Here is a 24,531-nt window from a genome sequence, read left to right on the forward strand (position 1 = left end):
CACCACCTGCCTCCCCCCGCTCCAGCTCCCCTGAGCCCAGCCAGACCCCGCGCCGCCCGCGCCCCGCTCGACTCCGGAGGCTCCCGCAGCCCCGGCGTCCGCCCCGCTGCCCCTCCCCGGGGCCATGGGGCGCCCCCGGGCTACCGGCCCTCGGCTTGGGTGCATCTCCTCCACCAGCTGCCCCGCGCCGACTTCCAGCTCCGCCCGGTGCCCAGCGGTTTCGCGCCCCAAGAGCAGGAATACCAGCAGGTGGGACCGGGCGCCGGGCCTGGGGGCCAGGGCTGGGGGCCGGAGCTCCTGGGTCCCGAGGGAGGAGGGGCTGGGTCACAGATTTCTTGAGCTCCCCCGGAGCCTGGGGGCCGGCCCGGACTTTGGGGTTGCGAAGGGAGGAGGAGCCTGGGGCTTCCATACCTGGAGGTTCTCCCGGGACGCGCGCTCGGGGTCCACACCTCGAGCTCTCTCAGTAAGGGAAGGCTGGGCGTCTGGACCCCTGAGTTCATGGAGAGGAGGGGACGGGGTCCCGGATTCCCGGGCGTCTGATACCTGCCTGGGAAGCCGGCCTCCAGGGTCATCGGGAGGTTAGGTCTACTCTCCCTGCCCTAAAAGATGACCCAGCCCCACAGGATCAGAGCAGGTGAATATGTCCCAGATACGGTGGGACCCAGGAGACAGCGGACCTGATAACGGCGGAGGGGAAAACGCTGGCTTCTAGGGTGCTGGGATGGGATTGAAAGTCTGAAATGGGGAAGGGGGCTCAAGGGGCTGAGTGCCAGGGCTGGAAAATGAAGGCGCGCTGGGAGAGGAAGCTTCCTGCCCGTCCCAAGAAAGAAGGGGTGGTCAGCACGCTGCAGGGGTGAGGGCCGAGATGAGGCTGGGTTTGGGGAGCTTCGGGATGACAGACCCGGGTCCCGAGGGTGGGGCCGGTGTGGGAACCTCGCAGAAACCGGGGTCCCTGGGGAAGGGACCCAGCTCGGGGCAGCTCCAGCGGGCGAAAGAGCTGTCCTCTGACCCAGTTTAATTCAAGTCCTTGACTTTGAGATTAATGAGGAGAAAGGCTTGGCAGAGCTGGGGACGGGTGGGGGCGCAGGGAGTCCCGATGTGGCCCCAGGACGGGTCCTGGCCCTGCCGATGGGGCCTGAGTCCCTGGGCGCTGTCCTGGGTTGCTCCTGGGAAAAGGGGGCTGGGATTGGAGAGCTCAGGGGGCGTGGAGGGGGTCCCAGAAAAGCGCGGAGGGGATGCGTGCTGTGTTCTGAGCTATTTGGGTCATGGCTGGCACAGCCCTGAGCAGCTCTTCCCCGCCTGCTCCTCGCCCGCCCCCTCTCCCCACACACGGGGACCGCCGTCCCCTCGCCCACAGCCTCGCAGTTACACAACGGCCACCTCCAACCCCGCCCTCCACCGGCTCCGGCCTCCTCCGCCCAGACTCACGCCCGCTCTGGCCCCGAGACCTCCCGAAGCCTTACGCAGGAATCCGCGGCCCCAGTCACCGCCAGAGGCACGGGTTTGGGGGAGCCTCACTCCGCCCCCATAGGGGGTCAGGGTCGGGGTGGCAGGGATGCGCAGGCAGAGCACAGCCGAGGAGGGAGAGGGGGACCCCTCCAGGGACGCGACCACCGTGGACACAGCTACAGACACAGCCAGGGCCTCTGGGACACTGGCCCGCGGGGAGGCACACAGCCACACACACACACACACACTCACCCGCATATGCACAGGCGTACACACACACGCCCACTTACTCCAACACACTCACATGCAGACACACACATGCACAGGTACACTCAGACATGCCCACTTACTTTCATTACACACCTGCACACACACATATGCACAGGCACACACACACGCCCACTTAATCTTATTACACACATGCATACACTCACATATGCACAGGCACACTCAGACACGCCCACTTACTCCCAGTACACACTCACATCTGCATAGGCACACACACGCTCCCATTACACACTCACATGCACATACTCCCATTACACACATCTGCACAGGCACACACACGCCCACTTACTCTCATTATACACATGCACACACTCACACACATCTGCACAGGCACACACACACCCACTTACTCTTTTGGGACTACAGGCGCCCGCCACCTCGCCCGGCTAGTTTTTTGTATTTTTTAGTAGAGACGGGGTTTCACCATGTTAGCCAGGATGGTCTCGATCTCCTGACCTCGTGATCCGCCCGTCTCGGCCTCCCAAAGTGCTGGGATTACAGGCTTGAGCCACCGCGCCCGGCCATCCACTTACTCTCATACACCACATGCACACACATATGCACACACACATATACCTATTTACCACTCCCACTATGCACTCACACCCACATACAATACGCACATATAGACACATGCATACACTCACATGGCTAGACCCGCTTACACATACACAATCACACATATGCACACACACTGCACACAGTGACTCAACACACGCTCACATACACACATAAGCATTTACTCCCATATACAAGCACACACTGCACTTATATATATATGCTCACACACTCATGCATGCACAGTTACACATACACGTTTATACTCCCATATACATACACACATGCACATACACAAACATTTGTACATTTCACATTCACATATACACACACATGCACACATATATTGACTCTAACGTTCAGTGCACACACACCCTCACATGCAGTCACGCATCCACACACACTCACCCACACTGTTACACACACACAACCGGACCCACTCACAGACCCAAGGAACTGTGCCCAGAACACGCAAATGCCCACAGATGTTCTCATTTGCAGACAGAAGAGCACCCAGGAGGCACACTCAGGTGCATCCTCATCTCATGGAGACAACCCAAAGATAAAAACATCCAGTCTCACACCGGAAACACAAACACTGCACACACTTGGGACACACACACACACCACTGTGCCTCTGTGTGTGTGTGTGTGTGTGTGGACAAAGGCAGAAACACCATGGTTTAGGGGAAACAGCCTTGGCAAGTCCAGAAGTGTGACTCTGATCCCAATGTTGTCCCTCCAAGCTCCGGGGCTCAGTGCAAACCCCCTGGGCCACTGTGGTCCTCTGGGGCTCTGGGGCTGCACAGGTCAGCTGGAAAATCCCCACCACGTGGAGACCCTGTTATTCTGCAAGGCTTTCCCCACCGCAGAATGTTTCCACCGCCTGCCTCTGTCTTCTCGGGCCTTGGCTCTCTCAGCCTCTCTGTCCTTGTGTGTCTCTCCTGTCTCTATAGTGTTCTCGCACTCTCTCTCCCTTACTCTGCTCTTCCTCTCTGATTTGATCCCTTTTGCTCTCTGCCTTTTTCTGACTCATGCCCAAACCTTGTCTTATCTTTGTCTCTTTTTTTGGTTGTGTCTTTCTGCCTGCGCCTCCCTCCATCTCTCTCTCTGTTCTGTCTTCATTCTCCCAGTTTCCATTTCTGAGTCTTGCATACACACACACACACACACACACACACACACACACACGTTGCCACACAGCCCCTCGCCCCGTCACTGGGTGACAAGCTCAGGCGCAGTGGGTGTGGCGCTCAGCAGCAGGGGAGACAGTGAGCAGGGAGGAGAGGGGGAGGAAGCACACCTCCCCCAGCCTGGCCCGAGGCACCAGGAACAGGTGCCCCCACACCCCCACCGCCCCCCTGATCCCACAGGACTGTGGAGGGGCCTCGGGAAATGCTCCATTCCAACTGCTGGCTGCAGAAGGAAACCCTGGCTCGGAGAAGGGGTGGTTCCTGCTAAAGGTTGCACAGCCATTGGAGGGGCAGAGCAGAACTGGGACCCAAGGCTTGGGGCCCCCAGTTGGAAGCTCCCTCCAGCAAGCTGGCCCTGATACCTGGAGCCCCAGCTGCCAGCCTGGGAGGAGCTGGGCCCCAATCTCCCCCAAGATTAGGCCAGGGATACCTCCCACCTTCACTCTGACATCCCAGACCCCAACCCCCAAGCCACGCAGGAAAGGGGATCTGAGTGTGGACCACGCTGGTGCCCTCGGAGGCCTGATGTCACCCTCTTCCCCAGGCCTTGTTGCTGGTGGCGGCCTTGGCGGGCCTGGGCTTGGGCCTGAGCCTCATTTTCATCGCTGTCTACCTCATCCGCTTCTGCTGCTGCCGGCCGCCCGAGCCTCCAGGGTCCAAGACCCCCTCGCCCGGAGGAGGCTGCGTCACCTGGAGCTGCATTGTCGCCCTTCTCGCCGGCTGGTAATGGGGCCCCAGGGTGGGTGGGCAGTGGGGACAGGGCTCCCCAAGCTCTCTGCTGGCCTTCCTGGGGGTGTCCTCCGGGGACGTGGAGGAAGCAGACAGGAAGGAGGAAATTCCCTCGTCCCTCTCCCCGCCATTTGCAAGCCCGCTTCAGCGCACAGCAGGAAGGACTCTTCCATTTGATGGATGGAGAAAGTGAGGTTCTGGAGAGGAAGTGAATCAAGGGCAGTCATCTGGTGAGAAGGTGCAGGGGCAGTCAGATGGCTTGGTTTTGGTGGCTCTCCCATTGAATAGCCATGTGACCTAAGGGAGTGATAGTCTCCCTGGGCCTCAATGTCCACTTCTGTAAAGTGGGTATTATCGCCTCGCCCACCTCCTGCTGGGGTAAGATGGAGAGAAAGCACAGTGTCTGGCTTGCAGCTACTCTCAACCAACATTAACTGGTGATGTCTGTCATTCCGTCATTCACCAGCTCATTCATTCGACAACTATTTATTGAGTATCTACTATGTGCCAGATACTGACCAAGCCAGGCAAGGAGCCCCTCATGCAGCTTATGTTCTAATCAGGGAGATGGACGATAAATAGATACTCACCCTCCAAGAGCACCTCATCTGTGCCCAGACCTGAGCTGGTCTAAGTCCTTCTCACAATAACGCTGCTGGATTCAGGGGTGTCAGGCCCAGTTTCCAAAGAGGAAGGCTCAGGGACACAGGGGAGGTCACCTTTCGAGGCCACGTGGCTTAAGAGGCAGCATGGAGATTCAGACCCAGGTTAGTAGGACCCCGTCACACCCCTCAAAGGGAGCTTAGGGGGCTTCCAATGTGAACACACCACCTACCAAAAGCAAGCTCTGAGCATAGCCCCCTCCCCAGCAGAGCGGCACCTGCAAGTTACAGAAGGCTATCCTCTGCCACAGACGGAGGTGGGGGTGGGGGGGCGGTCCCAGAGGGCCAGAGGCCTGCCCCCAGACCCACAGTGGGCAAGGGGAGGGACCTGCATGGGTGCCCTGTATCCAGGACGCTTCCTCCTCTGGCTCTCTGGCGTGGGGGGAGACAGGGGAGGTGGACAAAGGCCCAGTGGGGGAGAGACACGGCCCCAGCCCCCGCAGCCTGGGAACAAGAGGAGCTTTGTAGGACTCCAAACAATGGGGCGGGGACACCGGGTGTCCGACCCGAGGGATGGGGGTGGAGGCCCAGCCGGGGCTGGGAACTGTGAGGGTGTCAGGCTCCCGCCCCCTCCACTGCGGGACACCGGCCGGGGGCGGGGACGGGAGGGGTCTGGGGCCCCACATTCAGGCCCCACAATGGAGCTCTGTGTGTTGGCAGGGCCCGGGCGGGGGCACGGCTTCTGGCCCATCCACCAGCCTCCCTCCCACATTCCCTTACTTCCCTCCCAGCTGGCCAGACGCTTGGGTCCCGGGTGGGGGAAGGCTGAGAGCTCCAGGCTCAGCGTCCCCCCCAGGAGATGGTGGCAGCTGCCACCTCGTACCCTTAGGAACCCCAGCAGGTGGGGCGGGGACGTCTCAGCACGAGGGGTTGACGCTGCGGACTCCAAGGACCCTAGAGCACCCTAGGACAGGTGCCAGGAGGGCTGCCTGCCTGGCAAAGGATGCGGGGGAAGGGTGTGGGGCAGGCAGTCATAGGGAGGGGAAGACGGCCCATCCCGAAGCTGGGTGTGACTGGGGTTCTGCTCCAGGGAGGTGCGAGTTAAATCGGGGGCTCCCTCCCCCCTACCACTCCACCCACCATTAGCATCACAATGACGTCCCTCCGCTGGGGGAGTGAGGCCTTCCCGTTACCTTGGCAACCGATGGGGGCCAGGCTGAAGTCGCCCTTTTCCCACGGGCTGGACCAATGGGGTGGGGCTGAGAGATGGGAGGGGTGGATAAGAAGGCGGGGTGGAGGGGATGGGGTGGGAGTGGACGGTGGCCCCCGGGGTCCTGGGACCCGCTGAGATTCCTCTCCCTCCTCCTCCGCTCAGCATTGGCATTGGCATCGGTTTCTATGGCAACAGTGAGACCAGTGATGGGGTATCCCAGCTCAGCTCCGCGCTGCTGCACGCCAACCACACACTCAGCGCCATTGACCACCTGGTGAGGGGCCAGCAACCAGTGGGACCCCAGACCCACACCCGGATGGGCTCCCCACACCCAAGGACAAAGGGATCCAGACTCAGAGCTAAGACCCCAGGCTTGAAGCATAGGACCCCAGATTCGGAACTTCATCCTGAGACCCACAGACCTCAGACTGTCCACCCAACCCCCTACCCTGGCTGCAAATTGAGGACCTCACACCCAGGCCCAGCCCTGGACCTTACCTGAAACCCCCAAAGCACACAGAAACCAACTACCAGGGACACCAGCCCCTGTCCTCAGGCCAGATCCAGGGCCCCAGACCCGATTCTTGGCCCATAAGCAAGCGCAGGGACCCCCGCTCTGAGGCTCAGGTCCTCGACTTGAGGCTGCAGCTCTGACCTCGGCTCCAGGATTCTGGGCCCTGGGGCTGAGGCCTGGCCCCACTTGAGGCCTTAGCTTCCATGTCCAGCTGCAGACCCTAGACCATGGGACCCAGACTTGAGACCCCAGATTCTGGAAGGCAGATGAAAACTTCAGACCTAAAGCTCCAGAGTTAATCTCAGTCCTGGGGCTGGACTCACTACCCTGGGCTCAAGTTACCAACCACCCAGGGCTCTGGATAGAGGCCACAGAACTCCAGGAACTTGATGTTGGAGCCCCTCCCCAACCCCTTCCCTTCCTCAATCCTCAGATGTCCCAGACTCCAGATCTCAGACACCCACTACTGTGCACCCCTCCTTCACCTCTAAAACCCCAGGCCTTGACCGCGGGCTCTCCCAAGGATGTCCTTCCCAGACCTCAGCCCCTGTCCTGTCCCCAGGTGTTGGAGATGGTGGAGAGGCTGGGTGAGGCAGTGAGGACAGAGCTGACCACCCTGGAGGAGGTGCTCGAGCCGCGCACGGAGCTGGTGGCTGCTGCCCGAGGGGCTCGGCGGCAGGCAGAGGCGGTGGCCCAGCAGCTGCAGGGGCTGGCCTTCTGGCAGGGAGTGCCCCTGAGCCCCCTGCAGGTGGCTGAAGATGTGTCCTTCGTGGAGGAATACAGGTGAGAGGCTGCTGCTGTTCTTGCTCTCTGTGCCAGCAGCTCTCAGACGGAGTCCCCCGGGGCACAGTTGGCCATGTCTGGAGACAGTTTTGGTTGTGACAGCCAGTGGGGGGCGGTGTGCACCTTCTGGCATCCAGTGGGTAGGGCCCAGGGACTGTTCAACACCCTGCAAGGCACAGGACCCCCCCTCCCCACCCACTGGCAGGGAATGATCCAGCCACCATGTCAATGATGACGAGGCTGGCAAGGCTCAGTGGCTCAGGCCTGTAATCCCAGCACTTTGGGAGGCTGAGGTGGGTGGATCACCTGAGGTCAGGAGTTTGAGACCAGTCTGGCCAACAGGGTGAAACCCCGACTCTACCAAAAATACAAAAATTTGCCAGGTGTGGTGGCAGACGTCTGTAATCCCAGCTACTTGGGAGGCTGAGGCAGGAGAATCCCTTGAACCCGGGAGGTGGAGGTTGTGGTGAGCCAAGATTTCACCATTGCACTCTAGGCTGGGCGATAGAGTGAGACTCCATCTCAAAAAAAAAAAAAAAAAAAAAATATGATGAGGTCAATAAACCCTGCTGTGGAGGGACAGATCACGGGACCCCATGGTCATCCTGACACCCATGTCCTCACCCATTCACTCATCCACCCCCTCCATCATCACTCCACTCACTTATTCACACATGCGTTCATTCCTTGACTCACTTATTAAGCAAGTCACTCTTGGACTCAGTCACTCCTGAACTAACCCAGCAGGTCACTCACTCACCCGTTCATCCGTGTGACACGTGCGTTTTTTCAGCACTATTTTTTTTTTTTTTTGAGATGGAGTCTTGCTCTGTTGCCCAGGCTGGAGTGCAATGGCGCGATCTCAGCTCACTGCAACCTCCGCCTCCCGGATTCAAGCAATTCTCCTGCCTCAGCCTCTGGAGTAGCTGGGATTACAGGCATGCGCCACCACGCCCGGCTAATTTTTGTATTCTTAGTAGAGATGGGGTTTCACCATGTTGGCCAGGCTGGTCTCGAACTCCTGACCTCGTGATCTGCCCTCCTAGGCCTCCCAAAGCGTTGTTCCGCACCATTTATTTAGCTCTGGTGAAAGAGGCAGCGTACCTACAGGTTAGGAACCTGTACTTGAAAGCCAGCCAGCCCCTCCCTAACCACGCAGCTGCAATCAAGTTACTTTGCAGGCCCCATCTGTGAAATGGGAATCGGGGCACCGTCCCCCTTGTTAAATTGTTGTGAACTGTTGAGTTGGCATCTGAGTGCTGAGAAGGGCGATTGGCACAGGGAGAGCACCGCAGAGGTGCACGGGAAGTGCAGCCGCCCAGGTGGGGGGGCAGGGCAGTGAGCAAGTGGCAGAAATCCCTGCCACGTGGCTGTGTCCTCTAGGGGGCGCCAGCAAGGGACAAACGCAGAGCAAAACCTTCTGAAAGGTGTTGGGCCATGAGAACTTTGGAGAAAATTACAGAGGGGGCCGGGCACGGTGGCTCACACCTGTAATCCCAGCACTTTGGGAGGCCGAGGTGGGAGGATCACGAGGTCAAGAGATGGAGACCATCCTGGCTAACACGGTGAAACTCCGTCTCTACTAAAAATACAAAAATTAGCCGGGCGTGGTGGCGGAGGCCTGTAGTCCCAGCTACTCAGGAGGCTGAGGCAGGAGAATGGCGTGAACCCGGGAGGTGGAGCTTGCAGTGAGTGGAGATCCCACCACTGCACTCCAGCCTGGGTGGTGGAGTGAGACTCTGTCTCAAAAAAAAAAAGAGAGAGAAAGAAAAAAAGAAAATTATAGAGGGAGATGAGGTGGAACAGAGTCTGGCAGTTCATCAGGGCGACTGAGAAGGTGGCATTTGGAGGAGAGGAGGCAGGGAGCTGTGCAGCATCCAGGCAGCCACCCTTCCCAACGGCCACCATGATGGCATCCTTATCGCTTTGACCAGTAGTAATCATTCATTCATTCATTCATTCATGCGACGTCAGCTGGGGGCCCTGCCTGTGGGGCATGGGCTGAGATTCAGGAGACCTTCCCAGAGTGGGGAAGGCAGACTGGGGCTGAAAAAGCTGGAGGTCAAGACACACCCGCAGGGCAGCAGATGCAACAGACAGACAAGCCTGAGTTTGAGGAAGTCCATGTCCTGCACTGTGGTCAGACCCAGGGGCCACACAAGCCGGGCCTCAGCTCCTCCTCCTGGGGGAGGGCAGGAAGTCACCCATGAGGGTGACGCCAAGGTGAGACAGACCCACCATCACTAGAAAATATATTCCAGGTGCACCACTGCGAAAGCACCCCACACTTGGGAGTCCCTCAAGAGACAAATCAGGGGCCCTCAAGGGAGTCTTGTGGGAGGGGGCACTTGTGAGGCTGGGGGAAAGCAGCCAGATGTGAGGGTAAGGAGTGAAGCCCAAGTTTGTGGGGACTGCAGAGAATGGCAGGATTAACTGGGCACTCACAGTGTGCCCGGCACTGCACTGCTGTTCCCTGGGGGCGGTCCTTGCTCCCAGAGCTCTGAAGATGGTGGCGGGCTGCTTCCAAGATAGCAGCCAAGCCTCTTGTTCTCTGACCTGGGGTTCTTGGCCTCACGGATTCCAAGGAATGGGATCTTGGGCCATGCGGTGAGTGTTATAGCTCTATTAGAAGCCGTGGGTTGGCCAGGCGTGGTGGCTCAAGCCTGTCATCCCAGCATTTTGGGAGGCCGAACGGGCGGATCACGAGGTCAGGAGATCGAGACCATCCTGGCTAACATGGTGAAACCCCGTCTCTACTAAAAAATACAAAAACTAGCCAGGTCAGGTGGCGGGCGCCTGTAGTCCCAGCTACTAGGGAGGCTGAGACAGGAGAATGGTGTGAACCCTAAAGGCGGAGCTTGCAGTGAGCTGAGATCCGGCCACTGCACTCCAGCCTGGGCGACAGAGCGAGACTCCGTCTCAAACAAAACAAAACAAAACAAAACAAAAAAAAAAAAAAAAAAAAAAAAAAAAAAAAAAAAGAAGCCGTGGGTCACGGAAGAGAATTGTGGAACCCAGCGGCTAGTGTTCAGCTCGATTAGGACGAACCCAGGCACTTAGCAGTGCAGAAACAAAGGCAAGCCTTTAGCCCGATTGGGGGTAGCAATGGGCACCTGGCTGGATCAGGAGCACGCGGACACCCTGCTGGATCCCGAGGGGTGGAAGTCAGCCCCCGGTCTGCGACTGCGGCAAATAGCAGTGGTGGACGGCGAGTAAAAGCTCAGCTCCAGCCATAACAGACGCGGACCAGAAGAGTGTGCAGGTGCAAGATTTAATAGAGTGAAAATAGCCCCCATACAAACGGAGGGGACCCAAAGCCAGTAGCCGTTGCTGGCTGGAATGCCTGGGTTTATATCCCAATCACTGTCCCTCCCCCTATGCTCTCAGGCGATAGATGATTGGCTATTTCTTTACTTCCTGTTTTTGCCTAATTAGCATTTTAGTGAGCTCTCTTTGCTACCTGATTGGTCAGGTGTGAACTAACTTGCACGCCCTGTGTTTAAAGGTGGAGGTGGGCCGGGCGCAGTGGCTCAAGCCTGTAATCCCAGCACTTTGGGAGGCCGAGACGGGCGGATCATGAGGTCGGGAGATCGAGACCATCCTGGCTAACATGGTGAAACCCCGTCTCTACCAAAAAAATACAAAAAACTAGCCGGGCGAGGTGGCGGGCACCTGTAGTCCCAGCTACTCGGAAGGCTGAGGCAGGAGAATGGCGTGAACCCGGGAGGCGGAGCTTGCAGAGATCCAGCCACTGCACTGCAGCCCGGGCGACAGAGCGAGACTCCGTCTCAAAAAAAAAAAAAAAAAAAAAGGGGAGGTGGTCACCTTCCCAGCCTTAGGGGTTCTTGGTGGGCCTAGGAAACCCAGCTCCTCCTGTTTCTCCCTGTGGCTTGGGTGCTTGCACCTCCTGAATCATGGTGGTGGGCGCTTCGCAGATATTTAAGTATTAACTTTTTTTTTTTTCGTTTTTGAGGCTGAGTCTCACTCTTGTTGCCCAGGCTGGAGTGCAATGGCGCCATCTCGACTCACTGCAACCTCCGCCTCCTGGGTTCAAATGATTCTCCTGCCTCAGCCTCCCAAGTAGCTGGGATTACAGGCATGCACCACTACACCCGGCTAATTGTATTTTTAGTAGAAACGGGGTTTCACCATGTTGGCCAGGCTGGTCTCAAACTCCTGACCTCAAGTGATCCGCTCGCCTCAGCCTCCCAAAGTGCAGGGATTACACTGCGCCCGGCCAAGTATTAACTATTAAATAACATCTCAGTTCCCTCTTTCATGCTCAGGCTAACCTCTAAGTGTGTCCACGTGCCTGGCACTCTCTGAGCACTTCTAGTCACGCATCCCACTCGAGGCAACATTCTCAAGCCAGTGGTGCTGTGCTCCCCACGTTGCAGGTGGGGAAACTGAGGAACGAGAGGCTAAGGTTACCCAGACAGAGTTACCCGGCCGATTAAGCGAAGGGGCTGGATTTGAGACCAGGCAGCCTCTGCCTCCAGACGTCATGCCCTCAGGGGATGCGATGGGATCCTTGGTGCAGTCTGAGAAGGACTATCTCCACTCTGCAGGGCGGGGTCGGGGATGGGGAGCTCGGAGAGAACATATCACATGTCCCTGGTCCAGGGCACGTGTGTGCGGCCCGGCCAGGGGATAGTCCCAGGTGCCCAGGACCTGTAATCTAAACCTCTCCAGTGACCCATTTCACAGATGAGCTGGGCTGTGGCCCAGACACAGTAAACAGCAGGAGCCTCAGCTTGGAGGGTAGTGAATGTGAGGCTAAGCTGGGGGTGCAAGGTGAACATTGGTGGCGGGGTTGCTGTTCCGCCAGGGTGCCTGGAGGCAGGTTTGTGGTTTCAGCCCTACCATCTCCCCTCCCAGGTGGCTGGCCTATGTCCTCTTGCTGCTCCTGGAGCTGCTGGTCTGCCTCTTCACCCTCCTGGGCCTGGCGAAGCAGAGCAAGTGGCTGGTGATCGTGTAAGTGTAGGCAGTAGGGGTTCCCCAGTGCATGCCTGGCACTCTCCTGGCAGGCAGGACCTCAGTCTTACAACTGTCCTACACGGAGGACGGTGGTCCTTCAGGGCTGGGTACACACGAAGAAAAGAGAGTCAGAGCAGCCCAGGAGGGAGGCGGAGACAGACCTGAAAACAGGCAGCCCTCACCGTATGAAGTATGCTGGAATCAAGGCAGAAATAATCATTGTGTTTGCAATAAAGATGAGGATGAGACCAGGCACTGTGGCCCACGCCTGTAGTCCCAGCACTTTGGGAGGCCGAGCTGGGTGGATCATGAGGTCAGGAGTTCGAGACCAGCCTGACAAACACGGAGAAACCCCGTCTCTACTAAAAATACAAAAATTAGCCGGGTGTGGTGGTATGTGCCTGTAGTCCCAGATATTCAGGAGGCTGAGGCAGGAGAATTGCTTGAACCCGGAGGGTGGAGGTTGCGGTGTGCCGAGATGACACCATTGCACTCCAGCCTGGACAGAGTGCAAAAAAAAAAAAAAAGATGAGGATGATGATCTATTGAGGGTCATGCATGCTGATTCCTTCAGATAAAGGAGTTACCATAAGACTCCATGTGGCCGGTCAGGGACCTGAGGCAGGGGGTGGCCCAGTCCGAGGCTGAGCGGCCCTTAAGCGTCGTGGCGGAGCCACAGGACCACGCTTATTTCATAGATCGCTCTAAGCACCTGACACTCTTCTCTGTACTCCCTGGAGTGCCTCATGCCCACCCTGTCAGGAAGGTGCTTCCTTCTCCCTGTTTTTTATTTTTTATTTTTATTTTGAGAAGGTCTTGCTTTGTTGCCCAGGCTGGAGTGCAGTGGCACGATCTCGGCTCACTGCAGCCTCTGTCCCCTGAGGCTCAAGTGATCCCCCCACCTCAGCCTCCAGAGTAGCTGGGACCATAGGCTCATGCCACCACTCCTGGCTATTTTTTTTTTGAGATGGAGTTTAGCTCTTATTGCCCAGGCTGGAGTGCAGTGGCGCGATCTCAGCTCGCTGCAACCTCTGCCTCCTGGGTTCAGGCGATTCTTCTGCCTCTGCCTCCCAAGTAGCTGGGATGACAGGCATGTGCCACCATATCTGGCTAATTTTGTATTTTTAGTAGAGACGGGGTTTCTCCATGTTGGTCAGGATTGTCTCGAACTCCCGACCTAAGGTGATCCGCCTGCCTCTGCCTCCCAAAGTGCTGGGATTACAGGCATAAGCCACCGCGCCTGGCCTAAGTTTTGCATATTTTTGTAGAGATGGAGTCTCGCTATGTTGCCCAGGCTGATCTCGAACTCCTGGCCTCAAGTGATCTGCCTGCCTCAGCCTTCCAAAGTGCTGGGTTTACAGGCACAAGCTACCACACCCGGCCCTTCTCCCTGTTTAACAGAGGGAGGGACTGAAGATCAGAGAGGCTGGCCCACTTGCTCAGGGCCACACAGCTAGAAGTGCCAGAGCTGGGATTTGAACCAGGCAGGCCATTCCCATTGGAGCAGTTCCTGCATCCTCTCTGGCCCTGGTGGGGTGGGGCGGAGTTGAACTCATGCCTCCATTGTCCCTGAGAGAGTGGGAGAGACCCCGCAAAGGTTTGCGGACAGGTAAACCTAGCCAACACAGGGCAGGTCTGGGACTGGAGGCCAGGCCTTCAGTTTGGGGACCCCTGGGTGCCCTTCCTGCTTGTTGGTCACCCTACCAATGCTGACACGCCCCCTGCACCCCTCCTCGCCTGGAAAGTCCAGAGACTTTCAGATTTCAGCCCTGGAACTGTCTCCCATTCTCAGAGGAGACAGGGCAGAGCCAGAGGCTGACCAGGCTGTGGGTGGACTTGGGAGCCTTCGGGGGCAGTGAGCCCAGAGGTGAGCAGTCACCGTCTCAGGGTCCTGGAGCTGGGATCCAAGCTACGACCCCCTAGCCCAGGCTCCTGCTCATGCCCACACCCTGCTCATCTGGGCAGGAGCCAGATGTCCAGCTGGACGTCAGCAGCCACTGGCTCACCCCCCACCACCGAACTTCTGTGTCCCTAATTCTGATCCTCCAGGCTCCAGAGGTGGGTGTGGGGTGGAGGGGTGGCTGTGATGGGATTTGGGGTGTGGAAAGAGGCTAGGCTAGGAGATTAAGAACCCCAGGCTGATCCTCTCTCCCCCACTCTAGGATGACGGTCATGAGTCTCCTGGTTCTCATCCTGAGCTGGGGCTCCATGGGCCTGGAGGCAGCCACGGCCGTGGTGAGTGCCGGGGCCGGGCCATTGGGCTCTGGCACTCAGGGGGCCTGCACACTTCAACTTCTGGATCCTGGGATGGCATGGCTTAGTAGAGAAAGGAATTGGGGGGCACGATCACAGCTCTGAGGTTTAGGACTGGTTTCCTGGGTCCTGAGTGGGTACAGGTTGTTGTCCTGGATGCTTAGGCTGTAATGGAGGAGGGGCTGGAAGCCTGGATTCCTAGGAATGAGGGAGGAGGGGCTGGGGGTCTGGACTCCTGGGTGTGAGGGAGGAGAAGCTGGGGGCCTAGACTCCTGGGTCTGAGGGAGAAAGGGCTGGGGAGTCTGGACCCCTGGGTCTGAGGGAGGAGGGGCCTGGGGCCTGGACTCCTGAGTCTGAGGGAGGAGGGGCTGGGACCTGGACCCCTGAGTGGGGAGGGGAGCCGGGGAGCCAGGCACTGGGTGCTGTGGAAGTGTAGAATCAGGGCAGTTTCGGGTTTGACCCCTTTTCTGCTGCCTCACGCAGGGCCTCAGTGACTTCTGCTCCAATCCAGACCCTTATGTTCTGAACCTGACCCAGGAGGAGACAGGGCTCAGCTCAGGTGATTTCCAAGGGCCCGGTGGGTCTGCCGGGTTGGGCAGTGCAGGCCCTGGCTTCCTCAGGCCTCCTCTGTGCCCGGTCCTGCCCAGGGTGGGGTCGGGGTACAGCCCGCCAGGCGAAACCCAGCCCTCTGGAAGGGAAGCAGGGCTCCTGACCACTCCCCAGCTTGGAGCCCTCCTGGAGCCCCGCCACCCCCCAGACCCTCATCCCTTCCGCTCCAGCTGGCAGCGCCTCTCCTGGTGCACTGGAAAAGAGGGCGGGATAAATATGCTGGTGCCAGGAAGAGAGAGAAGGGTCAGAAAAGGGTGCTTCTGGGCGTCAGGAATGGGGGGTTTCACCCCCTGGAGAAAACGGGAGCACCATGAAGTCAGGGGTTCCCAGGGAGTACAGAGATGCGCACCAGCGCCTGCTTTGGCTGTGGCAGGAGCAGAAGGGACGCGGGGCTGGCGGGTCTCTGAAGGTAAGGCCATCTGGCTCCAGGAGGGCTCCAGAGCTGGGCTGAGGCCCCTAACCCTGCTAACCCCCCAGTCCCCGGCCTTCCCCCGGGAGGTCCCTGGGGGCCCAGGCTCATGGCCTCCTCCCCTCTCCTCCTCCCACTTCAGACATCCTGAGCTATTATTTCCTCTGCAACCAGGCCGTCTCCAACCCCTTCCAACAGGTTAGGGCTGCGGGCAAGGGAAAGGGGTGTTGAGGGAACCAGAAATCTGGACTCTGAAGGGAGGGGGAGGGGCTGGGGCTGGGGCCTGGACTCCTGGGTTCCGGGGAGGATGCAGGCCAGGGGCCTGAGTGCTTTGTCCGGAGGAGAGGAAGGAGGACCGGGGCGACGACTCCTGGGTCCTCCTCCCTCCCTTTCTCTTTCTGCAGAGGCTGACTCTGTCCCAGCGAGCTCTGGCCAACATCCACTCCCAGCTGCTGGGCCTGGAGAGAGAAGCTGTGCCTCAGTTCCCTTCAGCGCAGGTCGGTGGGTGGGCGCTCCCCAGACACGCAGACCCCAAGGGGAAGGCGGGAGGGGCACGGTGGAGCTGTGGGGCGTGGGTGGGACCCAAAGAACCGGACCCCTTGGCTGTGTGTGGGCGGGGCCCTGGGTTGTGGGCGGGCCCTATTTTGTGGGCGGGGCCAGGGCGATGGGCGAGCCTGACGAGTAGGTGGGAAAACGACCTCTCCTCGCCCTGTAGAGGCCTCTGCTGTCCTTGGAGGAGACTGTGAATGTGACAGAAGGAAACTTCCACCAGTTGGTGGCACTGCTGCACTGCCGTGGCCTGCACAAGGTGAACCCCCTTCCCCCTCCCAATTTCTTCTCCCACGGGAGTCTCGGGAGCCTCTGCCTCGACCCACAGAACTACCTCCTTCCTCTCCTTGGACCCCTGCCATTGCGCCTGAGGATATCTCTGTATCCTCTGTTTATATGATTTATCTGTCCTATATCTGTTCTCTACCTGTCATCTACCTACCTATCAAGCATTATCCATATTTCTTCCCTCCTCCCTCCCTTTCCCCCCCCAACTCCCGCACTTCTCCCTCGGTCCCCATCCCACCCTCCCCGTCCATTCCTGCCACCTTTTCCTTCCTCGTCTTCTCTCCTCTCTCCTTCCTCCTGCCTCTCCTTCCCTCCTAGAGGCTGCCACTCAGTGAGTTCAGGAGTAAGACTGCCTGGGTTCCAGTCCTAGCTCTTGACCAAGGGCAAGTCACTTAACTTCTCTGTACCTCAGTTAGTTCCCTCACTTATAAAACTGGGATTGCAAGAGTGGGCACCTGTCCAGCTCCCCTGGGGTGTATGCTGTTCATACACTGGACAGGCAGGGGCGGGCAGGGTGCCCAGGGGGAAAGATATCTGGTGTCCTGCAGACTCCAGCTTGGGCTTTGCTGTAGGCTGCAAGGCCATAGGCAGGTGAGCATGGCTGACTCTGCTTCCCACCCGTACCGTGAGGAAGGACGAGTGTTTTGTGTTTTTTTTTTACTGGATGGTTGTGAGGATTGAAAAAAAAAATTCCCTTATAAAACAGTAGGAGCTGACCGGGCGCAGAGGCTCACACCTGTAATCCCAGCACTTTGGGAGGCCAAGGCGGGTGGATCACCTGAGATCAGGAGTTCAAGACCAGCCTGGCCAACCTGGTGATACCCCGTCTCTACTAAAAATACAAAAAGTTAGCTAGGCGCGGTGGTAGCACGCACCTATAATCCCAACTACTCGGGAGGCTGAGGCAGGAGAATTACTTGAACCCATGAGGCAGAGGTTGCAGTGAGCCGAGATTGCGCCACTGCACTCCAGCCTGGGCAACAAGAGCGAAACTCTGTCACAAACAAACAAACAAAACCAGTGAGAGCTGTTCTAAAACACACACCTGAGGATGCCTTTCCCCAGCCAGTCTGCCCACCAAAGACCGCACATGTGCATAGCTTCACCGAGTACCTGACCCTGTTGCGTTTCACAGGTGGTAACTCATCGATGACTCATAACAATGCTATGAGGAAGGAACTAGGATTATCCCACTTAACAGACTTAGAAGACGAGATGCAGAGTTGAGGGACTTTCCCAAGGTCCCACGGCCAGCCAGCCCGTGCACACTGAAGAGAGAGGGACCTTCCGGAGGGCCCCACCCCCTGCCCCCTACAGCCAGGCAGTTGCCCAGTCTTGTCCTTTCTGCTTCTGGAATGTTTTCATCCATCTACTTTCTTTTTTTTTTTAGACGGAGTCTCGCTCTGTCGCCCGGGCTGGAGTGCAGTGGCTGGATCTTGGCTCACTGCAAGCTCCGCCTCCCGGATTTATGCCATTCTCCTGCCTCAGCCTCCCAAGTAGCTGGGACTACAGGTGCCCGCCACCTCTCCCGGCTAGATTTTGTATTTTTTAGTAGAGACGGGGTTTCACCGTGTTAGCCAGAATGGTCTCGATCTCCTGATCTCGTGATCCGCCCGTCTCGGCCTCCCAAAGTGCTGGGATTACAGGCTTGAGCCACCGCGCCCGGCCATCCATCTACTTTCAATGCCCAATGCCCCTACTGCAGCTGAGGCCTCGTTCTCTCTCCTGGAGAAGGAAGCATGGACCCTAGAATAAGGCTGCCAGATTCAGCAAACAGCAAACCACTCTGCTATAAGTATGCCCGGTGCAATGCTAGGGAGATACTTATACTAGAAATTATGTATCTGTCCTCCTCCTTCCCTTCCCTCCCTCCACAAAGGGGTCTGGGGGGCCTGTATTCCAGCCCAGTTTCTGCTTAGGCCACAGAAAACTGCCTGGACCCCAGTTTAGCCTTATGGGCATCTGATATTCAAATTGAACTGGAAGTCCTGAATTTGATCTGGCAACCCTACCCAAAAGGGATTCATCTACACCATACCTGGACCTGAGCTTTCCCTGCTCTGGCTCAGACAGACCCCTTCTGTGGCTCCCACTGCCCCCCCACCCTTCTGAAATTGGCATTCCAAAAAGGGAGTGGGGAGCAAGCACTGAAGCCATGTTCAGAATTGCCAACTATTGAGCTGAGAAAGGTTGGGCCCCCACCCAGCCCAGGGCTGCCCTCATCTTTTGCATAAGGATAAACTGGGGTCCAGGCACTTTTCTGTGGCCTAGACAGAAACTGGGCTGGAATACAGGCCCCCAGACTCCTTCGTGGAGGGAGGGAAGGGAAAGAGGAGGACGGATCACTCTATCCTCCCCTACGGCTGCACCATGAGACCCCGGGCCTCCATCTCCCCTGTCTGATGGGGCATCAGGGTCCTCACAGATTAAAAATCAAGAATAATCAGCCAGGCCAGGCACTGTGGCTCATGCCCCTAATCCCAGCATTTTGGGAGACCAAGGTGGGTGGATCACCTGAAGTCAGGAGTTTGAGAACCACCTGGCCAACATGGCGAAATCCCATCTCTACTAAAAATACAGAAAAACTAGCCAGGCGTGGTGGCGCACCCCTGTATTCCCAGCTACTTAGGAGGCTGAGGCACGAGAATTGCTTGAACCGGGGTGGTGGAGGTTGCAGTGAGCTGAGATCCATGCCACTGCACTCCAGCCTGGGCGGCAGAGCGATCATCCATCTCAAAGAAAAAAAAAAAAAAATAGAGGGGGCTGGGCATGGGTGCCTTGTGCCTGTAATCCCAGCACTTTGGGAGGCCCAGTGGGGCAGATCAGAACTCCTTGAGCTCAGGAGTTCAAGACCAGCCTGGCCAACATGGTGAAACCCCATCTCTATTTTAACATTAAAAAAAAAAATCAACAATAAGGGACATCAGGGACGAGGAGGAAGGAGGGTGTGCGCTGGAGCCTCAGTGAATCAGCTCCATCTCACTTCTGCCCTTTCCAGACTGTGTGACTCCGGACAAGTAGCTTGCCCTCTCTGGGCTGCAACTTCTTTCCACCATTGCAAAAGGCAGCAGTGTGTGGGGGTCAGTGTCTGCCTGGCAGGGCTGTTGTGAGGATGAAGGACAGTGTGCATGTACCAATACTCTCAAAACAGAGCCTCCATTGCCCCGACAGGTCCCTACCCCTGCCCTCACTGGCTTAGTAACAGACACCCCACCTCAACCAGGTGCTGCTGCCAGAAACTCAGGCTCATACCTTCCACAACCGGCTCCCTGCTCTTACCTCCCACAACCATTCTCGGAACAAGTTCTGTTGGTCCTTCCTCTGAAACCTATCTGGACTCCCACCACTGTTCCTACCTCTACCACTGTACCCGGGTACCTGCATCCTGAACTCCATGACTGCAGGGGCCTCTTCCCCCCTCGCCTACCCCCGTCTTGCAGCAGCCAGCCAGCCGGGTGATCCTTTTAAACCACAATCCGATCAAGTTCTTCCTCTGCTTAAAACCCTTGGTGATTCCCCCTGGACACGGATTAAAATCCCTGCTCCTCGCCCTGACCTACAAGGGCCTGGGTGGTCAGTCCTGGATACGTCTGTCTCTGGCCTCAGCCCTTCCCAGCTTCCTCTGCACAGCCCTCTGCCTGGCTCCTTCCTGGAGGACCCATCCCTGCTGGTGGGGTCACCTGACCTACCCCCACCCTGCACTGACCCTCGCCCTCCTACCTCGTTGCACACGCCACCCCCTGAGATGACCTTCTCTGTCCTGTTTACTGAAGTTTCCTGGCACCAGGGGCAGTGCCCGGGGCGGAGCAGGCTCTGTCAACCCCCACTGGATGCATTAGGCTGTGCAGGTGCTTAGCATTCGGTGAAGGCCGTTTCTGCTGATTTCTTGGGAGGAGTCATCAGAGCCAGCATCTGTTGGCATGTTGAGTGTGTATTGTGTGTGTGTGGTGTCATCCTGAGCCGCTGACTGGTTCTTTTACGTGCCGCTCCATGTGCTCTAGCCCCCACGGACACTTGGCTGGGTGCAGAGTTGCTGTTGGTTGCCACACTGCGGGAGGGGGTCCTCCTGGCATCTGGTGGGTGGAACTGAGCAGTGCTGCTTAGCACCCCACAACACACAGGGCAGTGCTGTCACCACAGAGAATGATCTGGCTCAAAATGTCAGCAGGGCCCAGTTACGAAGCCCTCGCCCCTGGGCTAAGACGGAGCTGGCAGTGGCTGGCCTGTGGGCGCTTGGCACAGGAGAGGATGCTCCTGCAGGGGGTGCCGCTGCCGGGAGGCAGAAGGGAAACGGGAGGGGCAGTGCTCAGGTTCCTGGGCAGATGAAGGTGGAGGGAGGGCCCAGGGCTGATGGGAGATGCTGGACTGGTTTTGGATGGGAGGTGCTGGTGGGGGAGGGCCCATGTGAAAGGGAGATGGGGGCCTGCAATGACACAGGGTTGGGGGGGGGGTGTGTACAGCTCAGGAGACGCCAAGTCTGGAGCCTGTGCAATTAATTCCTGAGTGCCAGGCCTATCACACTAACGACCCCACTGTATTCTCAGAACTGCCCTTTGACAGGGGAAACTGAGTCATAGAGCAGTCAGCTGACGTGTGCAGTAGCACAGCTGGGAGGACAGCCAGACTGGTGTGCACAGTGTGTGCTGGTGGGGGAGGGGTGGGAGCACTGCCGGATGACGCCCTCCCCTCAGGACTATGGTGCAGCCCTGCGGGGCCTGTGCGAAGACGCCCTGGAAGGCTTGCTCTTCCTGCTGCTCTTCTCCCTGCTGTCCGCAGGAGCACTGGCCACTGCACTCTGCAGCCTGCCCCGAGCCTGGGCCCTCTTCCCACCCAGGTCAGGAGCGGGGGAGGGCAGGGTCCTGGGGAGGGGGGGCAGCACCTGGGGACCACGGTTGGCAGGGGCAGCACCTGGGGACCACGGTTGGGGTGGGGGGTGCAGCCTCCTGATGGGTCCCCATCCCGCCTCTCTGCCATGCCCCGCATCAAACCCCAGTGACGACTACGATGACACAGACGATGACGACCCTTTCAACCCTCAGGTACTGGATGCCTGGGCCTGAGGGAGGAGGGGCTGGGGGCCTGGACTCCTGGGTCTGAGGGAGGAGGGGCTGGGGGACTGGACTCCCGGGTCTGAGGGAGGAGGGGCTGGGGCCTGGACTCCCGGGTCTGAGGGAGGAGGGGCTGGGGGCCTTGGACTTGTGGGTCTGAGGGAGGAGGGGCTGGGGCCTGGACTCCCGGGTCTGAGGGAGGAGGGGCTGGGGGCCTGGACTCCCGGGTCTGAGGGAGGAGGGGCTGGGGGCCTGGACTCCCGGGTCTGAGGGAGGAGGGGCTGGGGGCCTGGACTCCTGGGTCTGAGGGAGGAGGGGCTGGGGGCCTGGACTCCCGGGTCTGAGGGAGGAGGGGCTGGGGCCTGGACTCCCGGGTCTGAGGGAGGAGGGGCTGGGGGCCTGGACTCCTGGGTCTGAGGGAGGAGGGGCTGGGGGCCTGGACTCAGGCATGAGGGAGGAGGGGCAGGGCTCCCACAGTACAAAACCAATTCCCACTCCATTCCCTCCTCTCCCCTGAATCTTCCAGCAGGAATCCAAGCGCTTTGTGCAGTGGCAGTCGTCTATCTGAGCCCCTCCTCCCTGCCGGACTGGACCCTGGCTCCCCTCTTCGGTGGGCTTCCAAGGGACACCCCCAGCTCCTACAGCCTGGCCTCTGCCCTCTCCTCCTGCCCTCCAAGCTGCTCCAGGCATGGGCTGCGTGCTGGGTGGATCACATGGGGCAGGCCCTCCCACCTGCATCACTGCTCTGTCTCTCCCTCTCTCTGCAGTTCCTTCCCTGGCTGCCGGAGGAGACCCCACTAACCCAGCCTGCCTGGGCTCTGACCACTAACACTCTTGGCCATGGACAGCCTGCACAGGACCGCCTCCCTGTCCTTGGCCTTGGGAGTAGCTGAGGGGGCAGACTACGGAGTCGGGCTGGCAGGGGAGGGGGCAGACAGCCTCACACCCTTCATCCCTGGCTGCCAGTCCCATCCTTGGAGGGACTGAGCTGGGGGCGGGGGACATGAGTCCCCTGCTGCCCCGCCACGTCCCAGTGGGCTCTGACCCCCTGATCTCAACTCGTGGCACTAACTTGGAAAAGGGTTGATTGAAAATAAAAGGGAAGACTATTTTACAAGCAGCTGGGTCCTCCTTATTTCTCCTCTCCCTTGATTCAGGGCTGTGACACCCTCCCTGCTGTCCTCTCTCCCCTGGCCTCCCAGCTGCCAGGAATTTCCAGGGTCCAGGCTCAGCAGGGGGTCCAAAGACATTGTTCTTAAAAAAAAAAATCAAAAAACAAAAAGAACCCTTTCTTCTGATTCTAAAAGTAATACATGTGTCCTGACACAGGAAGACACAGACATCTCTGGCACAGAATAGATGGCCTAGAAATAGATCTAAGTGTGTGTGTGTGTGTGTGTGTGTGTGTGTGTGTGTGTGTGTATATATATACACGCATAACAGAAGACAGATTTCAAGTCAGTGTGGAAAGGACGGTTGGTTTAGCAGCAGTAGTGACATATCGGCTCTCCATCTGGCCAAAATCTTCTATAGATAAGATGGGTGGAAGATCTGGATGTGTACAAGTAAAGGCACAGAAGAATTTCAAGAGAAATTAGGAGGGTGGGTATGGTGGTGCATGCCTGTGGTGCCAGCTACTCGGGAGGCTGAGGCTCCTGGCTTGAGCCCATTTCGAGGCTGCAGTAAGCTGTGATCGTGCCACTGCGCTCCAGCCTGGGCAGCAGAGCAAGACCCTGTCTCTTAAAAAAAAAAAAAAAAAGACAAAAAACAGAGAGAGGCTGGCTGTGGCGGCTCATGACTGTAATCCTAGTATTTTGGGAGGCCAAGGTGGGTGGATCCCTTGAGGCCAGGAGTTTGAAAGCAGAGTGGCCAACAGAGTGAAACCCCGTCTCTACTTGAAGAAAAAAAAAAAAAAATATTAGCTGGGCGGGGTGGTACAAGCCTGTAACCCCAGCTACTTGGGAGGCTAAGGAAGGAGAATTGCTTGAATCCAGGAGATGGAGGTTGCACCCACTGCACTCCAGCCTGGGTGACCGAGTGAGACTCCATCTCTGGGGGAAAAAGAAAAAAGAGAGAAATTAGGAGAATATTTGTATGTTGTCTGCATGTTGTATAACTGGGTAGGGAAAGTGGGGAGGGAGGAGTTTCAGCAAGAGATCATAAAACCAGAAAGGAAAAGATAGCTTATTTGACAAACTATAGATTGAAAAAAATGCCATGAAGTCAAATGGCAAATTGATAGACTGGGGAACAGTGAGAGAGAGAGTGTGTGTGTGTAACAGTTGTGATGCAGAAATATATTATTATTATTATTTTTTTTTTTCTGAGACGGAGTCTCGCTCTGTCACCCAGGCTGGAGTGCTGTGGCCCGATCTCAGCTCACTGCAAGCTCCGCCTCCCGGGTTCCCGCCATTCTCCTGCCTCAGCCTCCTGCGTAGCTGGGACTACAGGTGCCGCCACCTCGCCCGGCTAGTTTTTTGTAGTTTTTAGTAGAGACGGGGTTTCACCGGGTTAGCCAGGATGGTCTCGATCTCCTGACCTCGTGATCTGCCCGTCTCGGCCTCCCAAAGTGCTGGGATTACAGGCTTGAGCCACCACGCCCAGCCAGAAATATATTATTCTTAAAAGATACAATCTACAAAAGCTTTCATAAACTAAGAAAAAGACAACCCCTTTAAAAGTAATCAACTGAGATGAATATTCAATAAAGTAAAATTCCAACATCAGTAAACAGACAAAAGATTCAAACTCTAATAACTGGGAAATGTAGTTTGAAAGAATGAGAAACTACTCTTTTTCACTACTCAGACACAATAAAATGAACAAGAGTGGTGACATCCTGGGCGGGCAAGGATCTGGAGGAACAGGCACTCAAAACACTTCTCCTGAGGCTGTGAACTGCTACTATTCCTTGAAAAAAAAAAATGTGCTTGTATGTGATCAGATCAAAACTGCATACACCCCATGTCCCAACAATCCTGCTTTTGGGAATTGATTTACAGAAAAAGACACACAGGCCTCTGAAGACTTATATTTAGAGCTGCCTGTTACAACGATACCACTTTGATC

The 24,531-nt window shown here is 57.5% G+C and overlaps 1 protein-coding gene across 3 annotated transcripts; it reads left to right on the forward strand.

Annotated features, from left to right (window-relative positions):
- Positions 1-7: 7 nt before the first annotated feature.
- TTYH1 (tweety family member 1) lies at positions 8-22,582 on the forward strand. 3 transcript variants are annotated; one of them, XM_017860924.1, is made up of 15 exons: positions 8-249; positions 4,033-4,211; positions 6,195-6,306; positions 7,109-7,329; positions 12,208-12,303; positions 14,469-14,541; positions 15,043-15,118; positions 15,720-15,775; positions 15,982-16,074; positions 16,293-16,385; positions 16,733-16,797; positions 21,106-21,248; positions 21,408-21,453; positions 21,992-22,072; positions 22,230-22,582. In XM_017860924.1, exons 4-15 carry the CDS (start codon positions 7,118-7,120, stop codon positions 22,261-22,263), a joined length of 1,068 nt encoding a protein of 355 aa, XP_017716413.1. In that variant the 5' UTR covers positions 8-249; positions 4,033-4,211; positions 6,195-6,306; positions 7,109-7,117; the 3' UTR covers positions 22,264-22,582. The 3 variants fall into 3 exon arrangements, with proteins under 3 accessions (XP_017716413.1, XP_017716411.1, XP_017716412.1); XM_017860922.1 differs by lacking the exons at positions 16,733-16,797; positions 21,408-21,453 and having other exon boundaries at positions 21,989-22,072; XM_017860923.1 differs by lacking the exons at positions 8-249; positions 4,033-4,211; positions 16,733-16,797; positions 21,408-21,453 and adding an exon at positions 5,423-5,792 and having other exon boundaries at positions 21,989-22,072.
- The last annotated feature ends 1,949 nt before the right edge of the window (positions 22,583-24,531 follow it).

This window comes from Rhinopithecus bieti, unplaced genomic scaffold (assembly GCF_001698545.2).
Source record: "Rhinopithecus bieti isolate Rb0 unplaced genomic scaffold, ASM169854v2 scaffold_56979, whole genome shotgun sequence".
Classification (NCBI taxonomy): domain Eukaryota; kingdom Metazoa; phylum Chordata; class Mammalia; order Primates; family Cercopithecidae; genus Rhinopithecus; species Rhinopithecus bieti.

Coding starts and splice junctions, on each gene's coding strand:
- TTYH1 (XM_017860924.1), top strand. CDS start 7,118: ATGGTGGAGAGGCTGGGTGAGGCAGTGAGGACAGAGCTGACCACCCTG. Junction 15,119..15,719: donor GGAGACAGGGCTCAGCTCAG/GTGATTTCCAAG, acceptor CTCCCACTTCAG/ACATCCTGAGCTATTATTTC. Junction 16,075..16,292: donor CTCAGTTCCCTTCAGCGCAG/GTCGGTGGGTGG, acceptor CTCGCCCTGTAG/AGGCCTCTGCTGTCCTTGGA.